This window comes from Chlorocebus sabaeus, chromosome 21, assembly GCF_047675955.1.
Source record: "Chlorocebus sabaeus isolate Y175 chromosome 21, mChlSab1.0.hap1, whole genome shotgun sequence".
NCBI classification, from domain to species: domain Eukaryota; kingdom Metazoa; phylum Chordata; class Mammalia; order Primates; family Cercopithecidae; genus Chlorocebus; species Chlorocebus sabaeus.
This window is the reverse complement of record NC_132924.1, coordinates 111,974,363-111,993,314: the sequence shown is the minus strand read 5'-3', so window position 1 is coordinate 111,993,314 and position 18,952 is coordinate 111,974,363. Positions and strand designations below refer to the sequence as shown.

Below are 18,952 nucleotides of genomic sequence, written 5' to 3'. Positions count from 1 at the left end.
CATCGGTGTGGATGTTCGTTGCTGCTGGCTCCTGCCGTTGGGAGGGAAGGTGCCTGCTCATGCTTAGTCATGGGACGTCGTGTGCCACTCCTGCTCTGAGTGTAATAGGAGACAGAAGAATCTGGAACCTGATGGTGTCCTTTTCCCTGTTGTTACAAGACTGTTTTAAATTAAATTATTTTAGAAACAGATGGCTGACAGAGAAATTTTTTTGCCTTTGTTCTTAGTGAATTGAGTTATTTAGTTTAGTTTGTTTTGGTTACTCAAAGTGCTGACAATCTTGCTTTCTAGGTTGATGAAAGAGGATTGCATTTTATTTAGGAAAGAATAAAGCAAAACAAAGCAAAACAGAACATCTTCTAATAAATCCTCTGGACCTTGCCTTCAATTAAACCAACATTTTAATATCCTTAGCTCCTCACATGAGAAAATCATGCACAGAGGTAGAGTCCCTAAACCCCAACATGAAGCCTAAACTGATGTTTTAGCTAGAATAGTTGAATTTTTTAAAAGCCTTGCAGTATTAGTATTTCAGTATTGTTTGGTTGCAGTCATTGTTTTCTGAAGTTCCTCATGAGTTCTCTTTATGTTTGGATGAGGTCACTAATTGTTATCCGTGTTCCATCTTTAGAGGAGGAAATGGAAGGGATGACTAATTACGAGGGATTTCTCCAGGGGAACTGAGCAAGTTGGAGATAGAACAGCACCCAGTTCTGTTCTCTGTGGAATGTTCTGGACACTTTGGCCCCATTATCCCTCTCTGGATGGGATTGTATTTTGCCAGTGCTGAAGAGCTGTGCTTTTTATGAGCTGGTGTTTTTCCAGCTAAAACTGAAGCTGCCTACTACCGGTATCATGGCCATTTATCATTTGGGGCTCCCCTTTCTGGGGGAACCCCTTATGGTTTGAGGGTTAGAGAAAACCTCGTAACATATACATAGGGTCTTATTTTCCTTCCACTTGGGAAGTCAGATGTCAACACCCATTTTTCAGGTAGTAATTTTCAGGGACAATGTATCTTGTTAGAGGATAAAGGAACTGAGATCCAGGAATGTGAAATGACTCCTCCAGGTGGGCCAGGATGTGGCCCGAGACCTGCAGCTCTCATCTCTGGCACTCTCTATTATTACAACATGGTGCCTCTTATTTGAGTCAGGAATCAAAGATGTGACCTATGGTAATTCAAACATTTTAATGTTGTCTGTGACCTAATAAAAGTCAAGAAACAAAGGATGTCAAAGGAAGACTTCAAAATGAAGTTTAAGAATATTTGTGAACTTAGAACAGTGGGGATAAGTGCAGTCAGTTCCTTTCCATTCACTCCCAGGCTGATATTTTCTGTGTTGCGAGACACAGAACTAAAACTAAAACATATCCAACTACAGCCTAAAACACTGATTTGGGAATAGCAGTTTTTCCTCCCATGGACATGGGAAACCTGTCTTCTAGTTTCAGGCAGAGCACGGCCATCCTATCTCATTTCTGTGGACAACTCCCTCTCCCCTGCCCCTCCAAGTCTTTCACAAATTCTCTGCTCTCCTGGTGGGCTCCACCCCATCCCTTAACCACTCCCTATTTTCAGTGGTTGTCCTGGACTTGTTTTTTGTTTGCTTGTTTGTTTGTTTTTAATAGGAAATACTATATCCAGAGAAGCCCTCTAACCAGAATTCCCACAAATCCTTACAAATAAATCTGTGAAGTTTCCTGGTCTGTGAACTCACTCTCAGTCCGCCCTCCATGGTAGTAATTTTCAGGGACCCTGTGTCTTGTGGAGGATCAAAGGCCACTTCCTCTCCGGGTTCCATTCCTTCCTTCCTTCTCAGTCCCGTGGGCTTCTCACTGGTCCTTTCGTCTTTGGTATCGTCATCTCTTTTGCATTACTCCATCAGCAGTGCTGTCACCCTTTTGATATCATTTGAGTCACCCTTTGGTTCCAATTATAGGTTCCAAAACAACAGTAAGAACGACAACAACAACAAAAACCCATACACTACTTCCTGATGACAACCTGAGTTACTTTCATTTTTATTTTGCAAGAATTGTATTTTATTTATTTTACTATTATTATTTTTGAGACAGAGTCTTACTCTGTCGCCCAGGCTAGAGTACAGTGGCAAAATATTAGCTCACTGCAACCTCCCCTTCCTGGGTTCAAGTGATTCTCCTGCCTCAGCCTCCCGAGTAGCTGGGATTACAGGCACGTGCCACCATGCCTGGCTGATTTTTGTATTTTCATTAGAGATGGGGTTTCGCCATGTTGGCCAGGCTGGTCTTGAACTCCTGACCTCAGGTGATCCGCCTGCCCTGGCCTCCCAAAGTGCTGGGATTACAGGCGTGAGCCACCGCGCCTGGCCTATTTTGCAAGAATTTTTAGACATAAAGTTGGAAAATGAATACACAGGGTTCCCATATACCCTTCATTCAGCTTCCCCTAATAATAATATCTTACATGATCGTAGTGGAGTTATCACAGTTAGGAAGTTTGCATTTGTTCAATGCCACGAATGAAACTACAGACTTTACAGGGCTTCACCAGTTCTTCCACTTCTGTTCTGGAGTCCAGTCCAGACTTGCACATCACATTTGGTTGTCACAGCTCCTCAGTCTGCTCAGTTTCTCAGTCTTTTCTTGCCTTTTATGACCTTGGCGTTTTTGAAAGTCAGGTCTTTTATAGAACATCCCTGGTCCTGGGTTTATCTGATGCTTCCTCATGATTAGAGGAAACCTTTTGCATTAGCTGCTTCGCCTTTTTAGAAACTTGCATCTTTAACCAGCTCCTCGGTGATTCTTCTCTCTCATCTCAGAACCAAGCAACTTCCCCAGACCCTCCAGGTCCCACCTCCCTTCCCTCTCCCACGCAGTGAAGCTGCTCGTGAAGTTGACTGTGTGGAGCTCGCATTTCCTCATCTGCCCTTCACTAGTCAGCCTGGCTTCTGCCACCACGAGAAACGTGCACACCAGGAGGGCCTCTCCAGCCTGCACGTGCTTGATCTCTTGGGGTCATTCAGCACAGCGACCCTTCCCCAGTACCAACCGATTTTCTGTTTTCTTGTCACCTCCCGTTCCTGGTTTTCCCCTGTCTCCCTGGCTTCTCCTCTTCATGTTTGCAGGTTTATCTCAGGCTTGGATATTCATCTGCATGCTTGATATCACCATGTGAATTTCCCTAAAACAAATCCCAGGCTAGTGCTTCTCAAACTTGAATGGGTGCATGAATTACCTGGGGGTCATGGTAAAAGCAGTTTCTGATTCCGTAGGGTCTTGAGTGGGCTTGAGAGGCTGCATTTCCAAAACACTCCTGAGTGATGCTGAAGGTCCGCCAACTACACTCTGAGGAGCAAAGTGCTAAATATACCACTCTGAGCTGCTGTCGTCTTAAGTTCAACTCTAGTGACCACATAACTGATCTCTCTACATCTCCTCTTGCCCCCATTAGCCTGTTCTGCACACAGCAGCAAGAGGGATTTTTGAAAATCATTTTTCAGATCGTGTCATTCCCATGCTTTTAAATAGCTTTTTCACTGGCTTCCCACTGCATTTGCCGAGTGTCCTCAGCATTGTGCCTTCCAAGCTTTCCATGGTATGGTCTCCTGCCTTTCTCTGACTCTACCTTGGAGTTTAAGAACTTTTTTTTTCTGTTCCTCTCCAGACATGCTGGTCTTCTCTGTGTTCTCCAGTCGGCTGTGTTCCCAGTATTGCCCCTCTGCCTCCCACTCCGGGCCCGTGGGCAGATCCCACATCCTTTGCCCACATAGTACCTCAGAATGTGCCACTCTGCAAACTCTTGTTTTCCAGTTAAGACAAAATAAAGAACTTACATGAGAGTGTGAATTGACTGTTCATATAGTATGCTGTCTAGTTTTTATAATTTTAATTTTTAATTTGAGCATGGCCTAGTCTCTGAAAAGGCAGTATGTTGATTTCCATACTGGTTCAAGAACCTTGTCTCATTGCAGACCCATAACAAAGAGCTCGTGGACTACACCGTGAGTAACAGTGGGTTAGGACACTCTTGTCTGCCTTCGCGTCTCCTGCACACACACACTCCTCACGCCTCCCCCACCCACACACCTCCAGGAACACGTGGTCTTAAATGTGAAAAACAAAACCTTAAAACTGTTAGAAGACAAGATAGAAGAGTAACAGAATGCCTTTTAGTGACGGGAATGATTTCTTAAACCTTCCATCTTAAAATATATACAGGTGATCTCAAACAATAACAAAAGACTGATATATTTGACCATATTAAAATTGAGACCTCTTTTTTTTTTTTGAGACAGGACTTTTGCTCTGTCACCCAGTCTGGAGTGCAGTGGCGCAATCTTGGCTCACTGCAACCTCTGCCTCCTGGGTTCAAGAGATTCTCCTGCCTCAGCCTCCCGAGTAGCTGGATTACAGGCACCCACCACCATGCCTGGCTAGTTTTTGTATTTTTAATAGAGATGTGTTTTTGCCATGTTGGCCGGGCTAGTCTTGAACTCCTGACCTCAGGTGATCCACCCACCTCAGCCTCCCAAAGTGCTGGGATTACAGGTGTGAGCCACCGTGCCCAGCCAAAATTGAGACCTTTTGTTCATCAAAGATGCCATTAAAAAAAACCAAACAACAAACCATGAACTGGAAAATTATAACTGACCTAAGATACGAGGATCCGAAACACAGGTGTACCCCTGCCCCATTTTATTGCACTTTGCAGATACTGCGCTTTTTATAGACGGCAGGCTCGTGGCAGCCCTCTTCAGGTAAGTCTATCGACACTTTATGTCTCTGTCACAATTTGGTAATTCTCACATTTCTGACGTTTTCATTATTATTATATCTGTTATGGTGATCTGTGATCAGTCGTCTTTGATGTCACTATTGTAATTTGTTCTGAGGTGCCGCAAACTCTGCCCATATACGAAGGCAAACTTAATAAATGTGTGTGTCCTAACTGCTCCACTCACTAGTTGTTCTCATGTCTCTCTCTCTCTCCTGAGGGTTCCCTGTCTCCTGAGACACAGAGTTTTGAAAGTAGTCCAGTTTATAACCCTGCAGTGGTCTCTAGGTGCTCAAGTGAAAGGAAGAGTTACTTGTCTCTCACTTTCAGTGAAAAGCTAGAAATGATAAAGTGAGGAAGACATGTCAAAAGCCAAGGGAGCCTGAAAGCTGACCTGTTTTTGTTTTTGTTTTTTTTTTATTTAAGTTCTAGGGTACATGTGCATAACGTGCAGGTTTGTTACATATGTATACTTATGCCATGTTGGTGTGCTGCACCCATCAACTCGTCAGCACCTATCAACTCGTCATTTACATCAGGTATAACTCCCAGTGCAATCCCTCCCCCCCTCCCCCCTTCCCATGATAGGCCCCGATGTGTGATGTTCCCCTTCCCGAGTCCAAGTGATCTCATTGTTCAGTTCCCACCTATGAGTGAGAACATGCAGTGTTTGGTTTTCTGTTCTTGCGATAGTTTGCTGAGAATGATGGTTTCCAGCTGCATCCATGTCCCTACAAAATGGTGGGATTGTAAACTAGTTCAACCATTATGGAAAACAGTATGGCGATTCCTCAAGGATCTAGAACTAGAAGTACCATATGACCCAGCCATCCCATTACTGGGTATATACCCAAAGGATTATAAATCATGCTGCTATAAAGACACATGCACACGTATGTTTATTGCGGCACTATTCACAATAGCAAAGACCTGGAATCAACCCAAATGTCCATCAGTGACAGACTGGATTAAGAAAATGTGGCACATATACACCATGGAATACTATGCAGCCATAGAAAAGGGTGAAAGCTGACCTCTTGCAACAAATAGATTGCCAAGTTGTGAATGCAAAGGAAAAGTTCTTAAAGGAAATTAAAAGTAGTACCACAACAAACACATGAATAATAAGAAAGCAAAACAACCTTGTTGCTGATATGGAGAGAGCTTGAATGGTCTGGATAGATTAAATCAGCTGCAACACTCCTGTAAGCCAAAGCCTCATCCAGAGCAAGGTGTTAACTCTGATCCTCTAAAGGCTGAGAAAGGTAAGGAAGCTGCAGAAGAAAAGTTTGAAGCTAGCAGAGGTTGGTTCATGAGATTTAAGGAAAGAAGCTGTCTCCATACATACAAGTACAAGGTATAACAGCAAATTATCCAGAGGATTTAGGTGAGTTCATTGGTGAAGGCAGTTAGACTAAACAACAGATTTTCAGTGTAGATGAAGCAGCCTTCTAGCGGGAGAAGATGCCATCTAGGACCTTCACAGCTAGAGAAGTCAATGCTCGGCTTCAGAGCTCCAAAGGACAGCTGACTCTCTTGTTAGGGGCCAATGAAGTTGAAGCCAGTGCTCACTGACCTTTCTGAAAAACATGGGGTCCTTAAGAATTATGCTGAGTCGGCTCTGCTGGCACTCTGTAAGTGAAACAACACAGCCCGGATGACAGCACATCTGTGTAAAGCATGATTTACTGACTAACTTAAGGCTACTGTTGAGACCTACCGCTCAGAACAAAAGATTCCTTTCAAACTATTACTGCTCATTGACAGTGGACCTAGTCACCCAAGAACTCTTACGAGATGGACAAGGAGATTAAAGTTGCCTTCATGCCTGTTAACACACATCCATTCTGCAACTCATGGATCAAGAGTAATTTTGACTTTCAAGTCTTACTATGTAAGAAATACATTTCATAGCTGGGTGCGGTGGCTCACTTTGGGAGGCCAAGGTAGGAGGACTGCTTGAGGCCAGGAATTTGAGACTAGCCTGGGCAATATAGTGAGACCTTATCTCTACAGAAGAAAGATAAAATTAATTAGCTGGGCATAGTGGCACAAGCCTATGGTCCCAGCTGTTTGGGAGGCTGAGCTGTGGGGGATTGCCTGAGCCCAGGAGTTCAAGAGTGCAGTGAGCTATGATTGTACCTCTGTACTCCAGCTGGTAAGGGTAGTACTTTTCTTAAACTGGGTGATGGGTACTCAGGTGTTATCTGTATTATTTATATTACTTATATATGTATATATATTTATAAATAGTATTATCTACTTAATATTTGATGATAAAACCAGTACCAGTTGGAGAAGTAACTTGATAGAAGATATTAGTATACATTTTGTGTTGGAGAAACAAGGGGAAGACACTTTTTTCTAAACCAGGAAGATAAATGGAATGTGGGGAAGGAGAAAGGATGGTTTTTGTAACAGCACTAAAAATCTGCCTAGGACAACCTGAGAACTAGAAGAAGAATAAGAAGTTGGCCAGGTGCGGTGGCTCATGCATGTAATCCCAGCACTTTGGGAGGAGATAGACGGATCACTTGAGGTTGGGAGTTTGAGGCCAGTCTGGCCAACATGGTGAAACTCCATCTCTACTAAAAATATAAAAAGTAGCTGGGCATGTTGGTGGGTGCCTGGAATCCCAGCTACTCTGGAGACTGAGGCGCAAATCGCTTGAACCCAAGAGGCAGAGGTTGCAGTGAGCCGAGATTGCAACACTGCACTCCAGCTTGGGTGACACAACAAAACCTGTCTCAACAAAAAAGAAAAAAGAAAAAAGTTGCTGGAGATTTGTGAAGTTGGGAAGTGGTTAAATAATCAACTGCTTTTGTTTGTAAACTCTTGGAAATACTGGGGCCAGGAGCCCTTGTTTTGTAGCAGATTTCATATCCACAGAGAGTTGAGATGACTCATCATGTTTTAGAAACTCCACAGTTTAGCAAGGAAGCAAAAATAATGTTTCTGTCTGGATGAAAGCTGTTTAGCGACGCTTGACACTGCTGTCCCTTGGGCCTCCCAGGCCAGTTCTTAGAGGAGGAGGTGTTTTCCCAGCATCTGTGCCTGCAGCTATGAGCTGTCCCCAGGTGGACTCTGGGGCCTCAGAGTCCACAACATGTGCCTGCCCATAAGTTTTAGTAATAGAATTTAGCAAGTGCTTTCAACTCAATTGTAGTCTGAGATAGTTTAGTCTTTTTTTTTTTTTTTTTGACAGGGTCTGGCTCTGTTGCCCAGGCTGGAGACAGTGGCACAGTCTCAGCCCACTGCAACCTCCACCTCCTGGGCTCAAGCGATCCTCCCACCTCAGCCTCTCAAGTAGCTGGAATCACACACAGGTGGTTGCCACCATGCTCGGCTAATTTTTGATTTTTTGTGGAGTCGGGGTTTCGCTATGTTGCCCAGGCTGGTGAACTCCAGGGCTCAAGCCATTCACTCACCTCCTGCCTTGGCCTACCAAAGTGCTTGGATTATAGGGGTGAGCCACTAGTACCTGGCCATTTAGCATGTTTTTTAACTAAATTTCCTCACCAACAACTTTAATTCGGTGGCTTGATTTGACAAAACACAGTGTGGTATGAAGAGCCTTCAGCCCCTGCGAAGGCAGGAACCTGCCTCTGTCTGTGCTGACCCTGCAGGGTGCTATTTTGAGCCTTATTTGCACCATGAGGGATTGGCCTAGGTCCTAAAGGATCTATTAAGCTTGAAAAGTACATGATTCCATGATTGACTACTATGGTTCAGGAAGATTTCCAGATAGAAAAACATGACTTAAAAAAAATGTCAGGGTACCACTTTGTCTTGCTTGTGAGCGTCTGAGACAGACAAGCTTTGGAGACGGCTGTGCCTCTTCTTCATTATTGTGTAATCATGGAGTCGGTGTGGCCTGGCAGTGAGAGCGCAGGACAGTTTCCCGCTGTGACGTCCAGCATGGCCAGAACCTGGCCAGGGCGAGGTGCAGGTGCCTGGTAGGCTCCCTGTGAACAAGGGTTTGCTGCTTAGGTGGAGAAAAGGCCTCAGTACTGGCTACTTGGAGTGGGTGGCAGACCCGGGTCAGCCGGGAGCAGTGCAGGAGTCCAGGGTCCGGCGGCGTTCAGGAGGGCGTCACAGTCTGAGAAGCACCCGCCTCACCCCAACCCCTTTCCTTTCTCTGTCATCCAAGAGAGAACCTTTCCCTCTTTTGTGAGCCTACTCTTCAGAGCTTGAAAATTGATCTCCAGGGCTTGAAATTAGAGTCCCTGAGGCCTTTTATGCTGTGAGAGAGACTCGCCTGGGTTTCCTAGCCTCCTCCTGAGTTAACTGCAGAAGTGATTCCCTTTGGCATTGCAGCTGCTTTGTCCCTCCTGGGGCTTGGCAGAGAGAAAGAAAGAAAGAAAGAAAAAAGCATCCCGTCTTGGCACGCCTTCCATTTCTTAATACGAAGTTTTTGTTGCCATCGTGTTCTAGTCAGGAGAATTTTTTTGTCCCTTTGGCCTCTTTGCCCTCCCCGTTTCCAGTCCTTAGAAGGCAGAGTTGATTTAATTCTAGCTTGCATCAGATACCCAGGTTCATAAATTAGCCACTAAACGTTGCTCTTCCTGGTTATTTTATCTCTTGCAGTCTTCCGGTTCACTTCCAAATGCATTTGTGATTTGTTTTAAAAGGGAACTTGCTCCTTGTTCAGATCTAATATTTCAAAACAAATTATATCATAACAGTTTTAAAACAGACACATAAAATGATTTATCCTTAGGAAAACGTTCAGATTTATGTGATACACAATTTGACAGAACTGTGATTTTATTTCTTCTTATATTTATAACTTGTAAGCCTTTATTGTAGAAAAGAACATCAAAATAATAATAATAATAAAAAAGAACAGCTGCTATTTTACTGTGGTCATCATAAGTATTGTGTTTTCTTTTACCTGTGCTTGGGACGTGACAGGTAAGTAACACAATCACTTAAGCAAGGAATCCTACAGCCAGGTTCTATGGAAGACAACAAATGCTGTATAATATTGCTATGCAATGACTTAAAATACTGATTAAAAAAATCCTTCTTGTATTATTTATTCATTTAAAAAATGCATATGATGTAGAAAGGAATATGACCTTTTAAGCATTTTATATATGGTTTAAGTTGGTGACTTTCAGATGCTAGGAGAACCAGCTAGAAATACTTTATCTATGGCACTAAATATTATTTACAAATTTTGGTATATAGAAACAAAAATCTATTCACAGAATTTTGTCTTAACTTTTGATGTCCATCTCTGCTAGTGAGTCAACAATACCTTTGGCTGTCCCTCTTACAGCTTCTATGCATAACTTTTAATTCCATATAATATGTCTTCTGTAAACTCACAAGTTACGTAGGAGTATTATTGTTCATTTATACTGTCACTATTTGTTTAGATTTAACCATATATTTATCATTTTTTTTTTTCTTTTTGAGATGGAGTCTTGCTCTGTTGCCCAGGCTGGAGTGCAGTGGCATGATCTCAGCTCACTGCAGTCTCCACCTCCCGGGTTCATGCGATTCTCCTGCCTCAGCCTCTCAAGTAGCTGGGACTACAGGTGTGTGTCACCACACCCAGCTAATTTTTCATTTTTAGTAGAGATGGGATTTCACTGTGTTGGCCAGGCTGGTCTCGAACTCCTGACCTTAGGTGATCCACCTGCCTTGGCCTCCCAAAATGCTGGGATTATAGGTGTCAGCCACCACGTCTGGCCCTATGTTTATCATTTATTCTCTATTCTCAGATCTTCCTGCTGAGATAATAACGCTTCTTTTTGAAGGATATCCTTATTTAGAAGCTCCTTTACTGAGGGTCTTCTGTTAGTATAACCACTGTTAAGCTGAAAATGTCTTGATAGAGAGTTTTCCTGGTTATTCACCTCTGAGATGTCAGAGAGTTTCTCTCAGCACTTGAAGATTTTGTTTCGTTGTCATCTGGCTTCTAATTCTGTCAGGCAGTTATTTTTTGCTTGTTTGGTTGCTGTTTCCTTTTTCTCTGACTGCTTTTACAATTTGTCTGTGGTCTGTGGTATCATCACATGTATAGGTTTGGATTTTTTTTTTTTTTTTTAATTCACCCTCCTTGGGATTTTTTGGTCTTTGTGAATTGAATGGTTCGTGTCTCTTATTAATTTTGGCAAATTCTTAGCACTGTGTCTTTGAATATCGTATCTACCCTATTCCCTTTTATTTTTTTCCTAAAACTTTGATCAAATGTATGTTGGACTGTCTTATTCTGTCTTCTATGTCTCTCAGCTTCTTTTATTAATATTTCACTTTTCTTTATTTCCCTGTGCCCTTTTCTGAGTAATTTCTTCAGACCTATCCCCCAGTTCACTAAGTCTTGCTTCAGCTCTGTCTAAATTGCTGTTTTACGAGTATATTGAGTTTAAAATTTATTAATTATAAAATTTTTATTTCTAAATGTTTTAAAAATATTTCTGGCCAACTTATGTAGTGTCTTGCTCGTTACTCATGTTTTCAGTCTTTATGATTTTAAATGAATTAAATATAACTTTAAAAAATGGGTCTCATAATTCTGATATCCAGAGTCTTTATAGATCTGATTCAATTTAGTTGGCCTTTTTAAAAAATACTTTTTTCATGGGATTTCTCTTGACTTTTGTTCATGGCACTTTGCTATGTGTTTTATAATTTTTAATTCTGTGCTCTGCAACTCTAGCTACAGAAAGACTTTGAAACCCCTTTCTGTACACACTTGTGAGTGTGTTCTTCTGGGTGTGATTTCTGTTAGTTTCTGACAGGTGCTGGAGACCTGGTCCACTTTAAATTATGACTGTAAGCATACAGTTGTTAGGACCATACAAGTAGTATAGATTCCACACTCGGGACGATGTTTCATACAATAGTTATACAAAGTCAGAGTTGAAACGTATACTTTTCCCTTGTTTGGCTTAAACAGCAAAAATGTATTTTCTCGCCGTTCTGGAGGCTAGAAGTCCAAGTTCAAGGTGCGACTTCCTTCTGAAGCCTGTGAGGGAGAATCTGCTGCAGGGCTCTCCCCTAGCTGCTGGTGATTTGCTGTCAATCTTTAATGTTCTTTGACTTGTAGGTGCATCGTCGTGATCTCTGCCTTCATCGTCACATGGTGTTCTCCTTCTGTGTATGTCTGTGTCCAGTTCCTGTCCTTTTTTTTTTTTTTTTTTTTTTTTAAGATGAAGTCTCACTGTCTCCCAGGCTTGAGTGCAGTGGTGTGATCTCGGCTCACTGAACCCTCTGCCTCTTGGGTTCAAACGATTCTCCTGCCTCAGCCTCTTGAGTAGCTGGGATGACAGGTGTATGCCACCCCACCTGGCTAACTTTTGTATTTTTAGTGGAGATGGGGTTTTGCCATGTTGGTCAGGCTGGACTTGAACTCCTGACCTTGTGATCTGTCCTCTTCGGCCTCCCAAAGTGCTGAGATTACAGGTGTGAGCCACCGCGCCTGGCCCACATTTCTGCCTTTTATACAGTCATCAGTATATTAGATGAGGGCCCACCCTACCTCAGTATGACCGCATCTCAGCCAATTACATCTCCACTGACCCTGTTTCCCAATATGGTCATATTGTGAGATCCCGGGATTTCAATATAGGAATATTGGGAGCACATAATACATAAGTCATAGCAGTGTCTTAACCTGGGTTTTCCCCCAGAAAGCAAAGTCTGAGACCGGGGTTTGTGTGCATATTTTATTCTAGGACATGATCCTGAGGAACAGAAGTGAGAGACTGAGGAGAGTTCAACAGGGAAAAGGGAAAGTCAGTCCCAGGTGTTCTCAAGTCAGACACTATTGGAAGCTGATACTATTTTTGCTGTCTTCTGAAAAGTAGATATTTTTCTTCCTAACTCACTCTTTCTCCGAGATTATGATACTTCCTGGGTCACCAGTTTTGGAAAATGGTCTTCAATTGGGTTCTTTCCTTGTCTAGGGTAACACTTGTCTCTCAGTCCCCTTGTGGCCTGAACAGCCGGCCAGCTGGTCCAGTACCTGCCTTGGGTCCTCAGTCACTGCCCTCGTGCAGCTCCTGTTTTATTCCTGCATTCAGCACATTCCCCTTACTGTCTTGCAGGCCATCCAGTCACTTAGAAGATGGTTTTTAAACATTTATTAAGCAATCTTAAATGTTCTGAAGTAGAGAGTTTCAAGATCTGTAGTCTGCCATATTGCTATAAATAGAATAGAAATGACTTACTTAAAAAAAAATAGAATGAATTCAAGACTATCCTTATGCCATTTCACAAAGGTATGTTCTGATAGACTGTTGGGATTAGAGAAACGAGGTGTTGTTATGGATTTTGATAGTTGCTCAGTCCCCAGCCTGGGCTGCAGAGGACAGTCCCTGGGCTCTGGACTGTCATTAGTGGCTGGGCTGTCACTTGTCCTGTTTCTCTAGGCTACGTCATACCTGAATTACCGGTGAAGAGGCCTCAACTTACTAAGTGATAATGACAGCAGTCACAAGTTAAGGAATACAAAAGTTTGAGTGGATGATGGGATAATGTTGGCAGTTGTCAGAACTTGGTATCGTTGGATTCCATCCATCCTCCATCCATCCATCCATCCATCCATCCATCCATCCATCCATCCATTCATCCATCCAACTGATGTCAATTGAGCTCCTGCTGTAGATCACTTACCGTGCTAGGCACTGGGGAGACAGGTAAACAATGCCTGTCCTTAGGAAGCCCAGAATCTAGTGAGCAGATAGTTCATTTCAGTGGGCATGATAAGGGCGGGGAGAAGCCTAGGGAGAGGCGCCAATCTAGCTTCAGAGCATCGAGGATGAAACTCGTATCTGTGCTGCATCTGAAGGGCCAGAAGGAGCCATCCAGATGGAGAGCTGGGGAAGGGCATTCCAGGCGGGGGTGAGAGGACCCATCCATATAGAGAGCCGGGGAAGGGCATTCCAGGCGGGGGGTGAGAGGACCCATCCATATAGAGAGCCGGGGAAGGGCATTCCAGGCGGGGGTGAGAGGACTCATCCATATAGAGAGCCGGGGAAGGGCATTCCAGGCGGGGGTGAGAATGGACACAGCCATATAGAGAGCCGGGGAAGGGCATTCCAGGCGGGGGGTGAGAGGACCCATCCATATAGAGAGCCGGGGAAGGGCATTCCAGGCGGGGGTGAGAGGACTCATCCATATAGAGAGCCGGGGAAGGGCATTCCAGGCGGGGGTGAGAATGGACACAGCCATATAGAGAGCCGGGGAAGGGCATTCCAGGCGGGGGTGAGAATGGACACAGCCATATAGAGAGCCGGGGAAGGGCATTCCAGGCGGGGGTGAGAATGGACACATCCATATAGAGAGCCGGGGAAGGGCATTCCAGGCGGGGGTGAGAATGGACCCAGCCATATAGAGAGCCGGGGAAGGGCATTCCAGGCGGGGGTGAGAATGGACCCAGCCATATAGAGAGCCGGGGAAGGGCATTCCAGGCGGGGGTGAGAATGGACCCAGCCATATAGAGAGCCGGGGAAGGGCATTCCAGGCGGGGGTGAGAATGGACACAGCCATATAGAGAGCCGGGGAAGGGCATTCCAGGCGGGGGTGAGAATGGACACAGCCATATAGAGAGCCGGGGAAGGGCATTCCAGGTGGGGGTGAGAATGGACACAGCCATGGAAGCCAGGGAGTGTTTGCGTTTGGGGCACTGCAGGTGCCAGAGCATAGCTGGGAAGGCCTGAGAGTGGGGCAGGAAATGGCAAAAGCTGAGCCTGCAGGAAGCCTGGGGCCTTCATGTGGAAGCCTCAGCAACTGTGTTGGGGAGCACAGCTGAGGAACTGGGGAACTCTCTTACTTTGGTAGTGAGAGGTGCAATGAGTTGTTGTGTTCATTTCTCATAGCAGCCAGCTGCTACCACCGAAGAGAAAACACACAGGCTTTGGAGTCAAGGAAGCCTTATATTCAGATTCCAGCTCCACTCTGGGTGGTCTTATAATTGATTATTTACCTTCTGGAAACCTCTCTTTCCTCATGTCATAAGTGAGAGAAAATGGACTAAACAGCCTCCTCTGTTTCCAGTATCCTGTGGTTCTGTGGGAAAAACTATGTAAATGTGCCCCCCCCCCCACCCCACACACACAGCTTAGGTAAAAACAGTGCCCAAGTTTGGGAATATTTGCAGATATTGTCCTGATGGTAATTCTGTCAATTTCTGGTTTCCAGCTAGCTGTTTAACTTCTGACGGTGATTCATGGATATTTATGGTGAATGGATGTTTGTTGAATGAGTAAATTCTCATGCCTGAAACAAAACGTTAGCTGTATGACTTCCAATGCATTGCACTAACCCAGCTCTGATTTTCTTGATAGATGAGCTCTCTCCGGAACAGCACAACCTTTCTTTATACTCCGTGGAGCTCGTGCTGAAGAAAAGCACTGGGCACAGCGCTGCACAAGTGGCCTTAACAGAAACTGCTCCCGGGTCCCAGTACAGCAGTCCTCTCCATGTCACAGCCCCGCCATCTGCCGCTACTTTTGATACAGCCTTTTTTAGCCAAGGAAAACAGACTGAAAGTACAGCAGATCACAGCATCTTTGTGGCAACTTACGTGTCAGTGACGAGTAATGAGGTGGCTGTTGATGACGATGAGATGGATAACTTTCTGCCGGATACTCACTGGACCACTCCACGGATGGTTTCTCCAATACAGTATATCACAGTCAGCCCACCGGGGCTGCCCGGGGAAGTGTTAGAACCTATGCTCACTCCATCATTACCCATGGTTTCTTTACAAGATGAAGAAGTGACATCGGGCTGGCAGAACACAACGCAACAACCAGCGGCATATGCTGAGTCCGCCAGTCTTTTCCACACCTTTCGGTCAGCTTTTCGCACCTCTGAGGGCATCGTTCCAACTCCTGGCAGGAATTTGGTGCTTTATCCTACTGATGCTTACAGTCATTTATCAAGCAGGACTCTGCCAGAGATTGTGGCTTCCCTAACAGAGGGTGTGCAAACCACCCTTTTTTTTAGCTCCTGGTCTTTAATGCCGCAGCCGTTAGGTGATGGCATTACTATACCTTTTCCCTCCTTAGGGGAGGTCTCACAACCTCCAGAGGAGGTTTGGGCCACAAGTGCAGACAGATACCCTGATGTGACCACCATGTTGAGTCAAAGCCTAGAAGAAACTATCTCTCCAAGAACATACCCTACTGTGACTGCATCGCACGCAGCCCTTGAATTCAGCAGGACACATTCTGCATTGCTTTCAACTCCTGTTGCGTTTGCGTCCTTCTCTGCTCCACCAACTGATGTTTCATCTAACCCCTTTCTCCCTAGTGACTCCAGCAAGACATCAGAATTGCTTAGCAATTCGGCCCTCCCTGGTCCTGTGGACAACACTCATATCCTGGGCCCGGTGTCCTCATTCAGACCATACACTTGGTGCGCGGCCTGCACTGTGCCTTCACCTCAGCAAGTTCTGGCCACGAGCCTCATGGAGAAAGACGTGGGATCAGGGGATGGTGCCGAGACTCTGTCCATGACCGTGCTGGAAGAAAGCAGCATCTCTCTAATGAGTAGCGTCGTAGCAGACTTCTCTGAATTTGAGGAAGATCCTCAAGTATTTAATACGCTTTTCCCCTCCAGACCTATGGTCCCACTTTCTTCTAGATTCATGGAAATCTCAGAGACGAGTGTTGGCATTTCTGCCGAGGTGGATGTGAGTAGCATTACAACCACACAGGTTCCCCCTGCCCACAGCCGCCTCTCTGTGCCAGCATCACTTGATCCTACTGCTGGCTCCTCGTCTGTTGCTGAAACCCAAGTGATGCCATCCCGTGTGACCACTGCATTTTTCTCCGTCATCACCAGCATTCTCCTTGACTCATCTTTCTCTGTCATAGCAAACAGAAACACACCGTCGCCTGCCGTCAGAGACCCGAGTGTTTTTATGCCTTTCAGTCTGCTTCCTTCAGTGGAGTCTTCACGTTTCTCTGACCAAGAACCTTCCAGTGTTTCTGAGCATAAACCCGGAGGTGCTTTGGATTTTGCATCCAGCTTTTTCTCAACACCCCCGCTGGAACTCGGCGGCTCCGTCCCCTTGCCTTCGGAAGCGCCTGCGCCTCTGTCTCCGACGCCGAGTGACTTGTCTCCCTTCACGTCTCAGTCTTTTTCTGCCTTGGTTGAGACATTTACGTCGTTCAACTCTAGTGGTCTGCAGTCGTCTCAGCTGTCTCTTCCCAGTTCCTCAAATCTTGAGTTTTCGCAGCTCCAGCCAAGCTCCGAGCTGCCTTTAAACCCCGTCACTTTCCTACCTAGCCGTTCTGGGGCGTCACCGTGGTCAAGCTTCCCTTCTGATTCTCTCGAGTTTGTTGAAGCGTCTGTGGTTTCACTGAGGGATTCAGAAGCTCATTTTACCTCAGCTTTCACTGAAACTACCTCCTATCTTGAGTCTTCATTCATTTCCCGCGAATCCGCAGTCATTGCACTGGTGCCCCCCAGCTCCGAGTCTTTGGACATTTTGACGGCTGGGATTCAAGCAACATCACCATTGACCACTGTGCACACGACGCCCATTTTAACTGAGTCTTCTTTGTTCTCAACTCTGACACCTCCTGACGACCAAATCAGTGATCTAGACGGTCATGTGTCTGTCCTGGCCTCTTTCTCCAAAGCCATTCCCACTGGTACAGTGTTGATCACTGACACGTACCTGCCATCAGGATCCTCATTTGTTTTTGAAGCAACCCCCTTCCCTCTGCCCACAGAGCTGACGGTCGTGGGCCCATCACTCACACCCACAGAGGTGCCACTGAACACCTCCATGGAAGTGAGCATAGCCAGCTCCGGTGCTGCCACTGGTGGTCCCCTCGACTCCACCCTGATGAGCGACACCGCAAGTCAGAGCCCCCCAGAGGGCAGTGCTGCTCATCCCCTGCCGTCCCTGCATCCCGTGACCGCCTTCACTCTCGAAGCAACAGTGGACACACCAACACTGGCCACCTCCAAGCCACCATATGTTTGTGATATCACAGTCCCCGATGCCTATCTGATCACAACTGGTAAGGGCCAGCTTCCTGCCGCCTCTCTGGGGTGGGCAGTCTTTCTAAGGAGCTTGTGTGCACTGCCTGGGAGGTTTGGAGCTTCATGGTTAAGAGTAGAGGCGCTGGGCTCGGTTAACTCCCAGGTAGCACTCCTATGCTTACCTCCTGCGCCTTCTCAGGACAGTTATTTATCCTCTCTCATCGTCTGCTACCTCACCCATTAAACAAGGAGCTTAGTTAAACCTGCTTCATTGGGCTGTTGTTCCGATGTAAATGCATTAGTCCCTGCAGAACACCCAGCCCCTGCCTAGCACGTCAGAGGCACTACGGGATGATGTGTATTAGTCAGCAGCCGCAAGGAGAACAAATATTAGAACAAATACAAGAACTAAACGAGCCTTGGAAGGATCTTTGTCTTACCATAACTCAGTAGGTGCATGGATGACATAGTTTAGACAAAATATTTTTTGTTTAATTCAAGCAATGAGTTGGGCAACTATGTAAGAGCAACCCTTGCAATTTCTTACTCATTTACTATTCTTTCTTTTCCTCGAAAGGAGACTGCACTTTGCTCTCATAGCTCCCTGTAAATGCCCCTTGGGTCCCGAGGAAAGAAAAGTTGAGTGATTTAATATCCTCTGAATCCAGTCTCAGCCTTTGGTCTCCTCCCCACTGCAGCTGGGTTGCTAGCAGACCGGCCAGCAGCTTCCCTCACAGTTGCATGGCTGCTCTGGCCACGTGAAGCTGGCGCCCACCTGAGGGCGTGCCTGACAGGTAGACTTATTTCAAGGGTAACATCCTGTGATGGTGGCCTGCTTGGTCAGGGTCTCTGCATTTTTCCTCATGAGAGATGACAAGTGTGTGTGGTCTCAAGGGCCATGACTGTGTGCTGAACCACAGCCTGGTGTTGGCGAGTAGCCTGTCCTCTGTTTTGATTTTGGTAGTAGTGGAGGACAGAAATGACACGGGATGAAAATGGCAGAAGAGGTAGAGGAGGAGTGGGGTGGAGTGGACCAGAAAGGAGAGGAGCAGAGAATGTGGAAGGGGGAGGAGGAGGAGAACACGCTGGGTCTTTTCCTCCCTGTGGTCGGGGCGGGGCGGGCGGCTGGGAGCCTCTGCTCACTGTGACAGTGCCCCCTCCCTCTGAGCAGGTGGGAGTGCGGATCCTGATGGCAGGTACGCGTCAGTGATCAACATCGTACCAGTGGGAATGGCT

General features: G+C 45.7%; 1 protein-coding gene across 2 annotated transcripts in view; it reads left to right on the top strand.

Moving 5' to 3' along the window:
• Nucleotides 1–18,952, top strand: part of KIAA1549 (KIAA1549 ortholog) — a 142,506-nt gene that overhangs the window by 44,290 nt on the left and 79,264 nt on the right. For both annotated transcript variants that reach the window (XM_037991147.2, XM_037991146.2), the window contains exon 2: nt 15,061–17,754. In XM_037991147.2, coding sequence (XP_037847075.2) covers nt 15,061–17,754 — 2,694 coding nt within the window. The remainder of the gene's footprint in view (nt 1–15,060; nt 17,755–18,952) is intronic.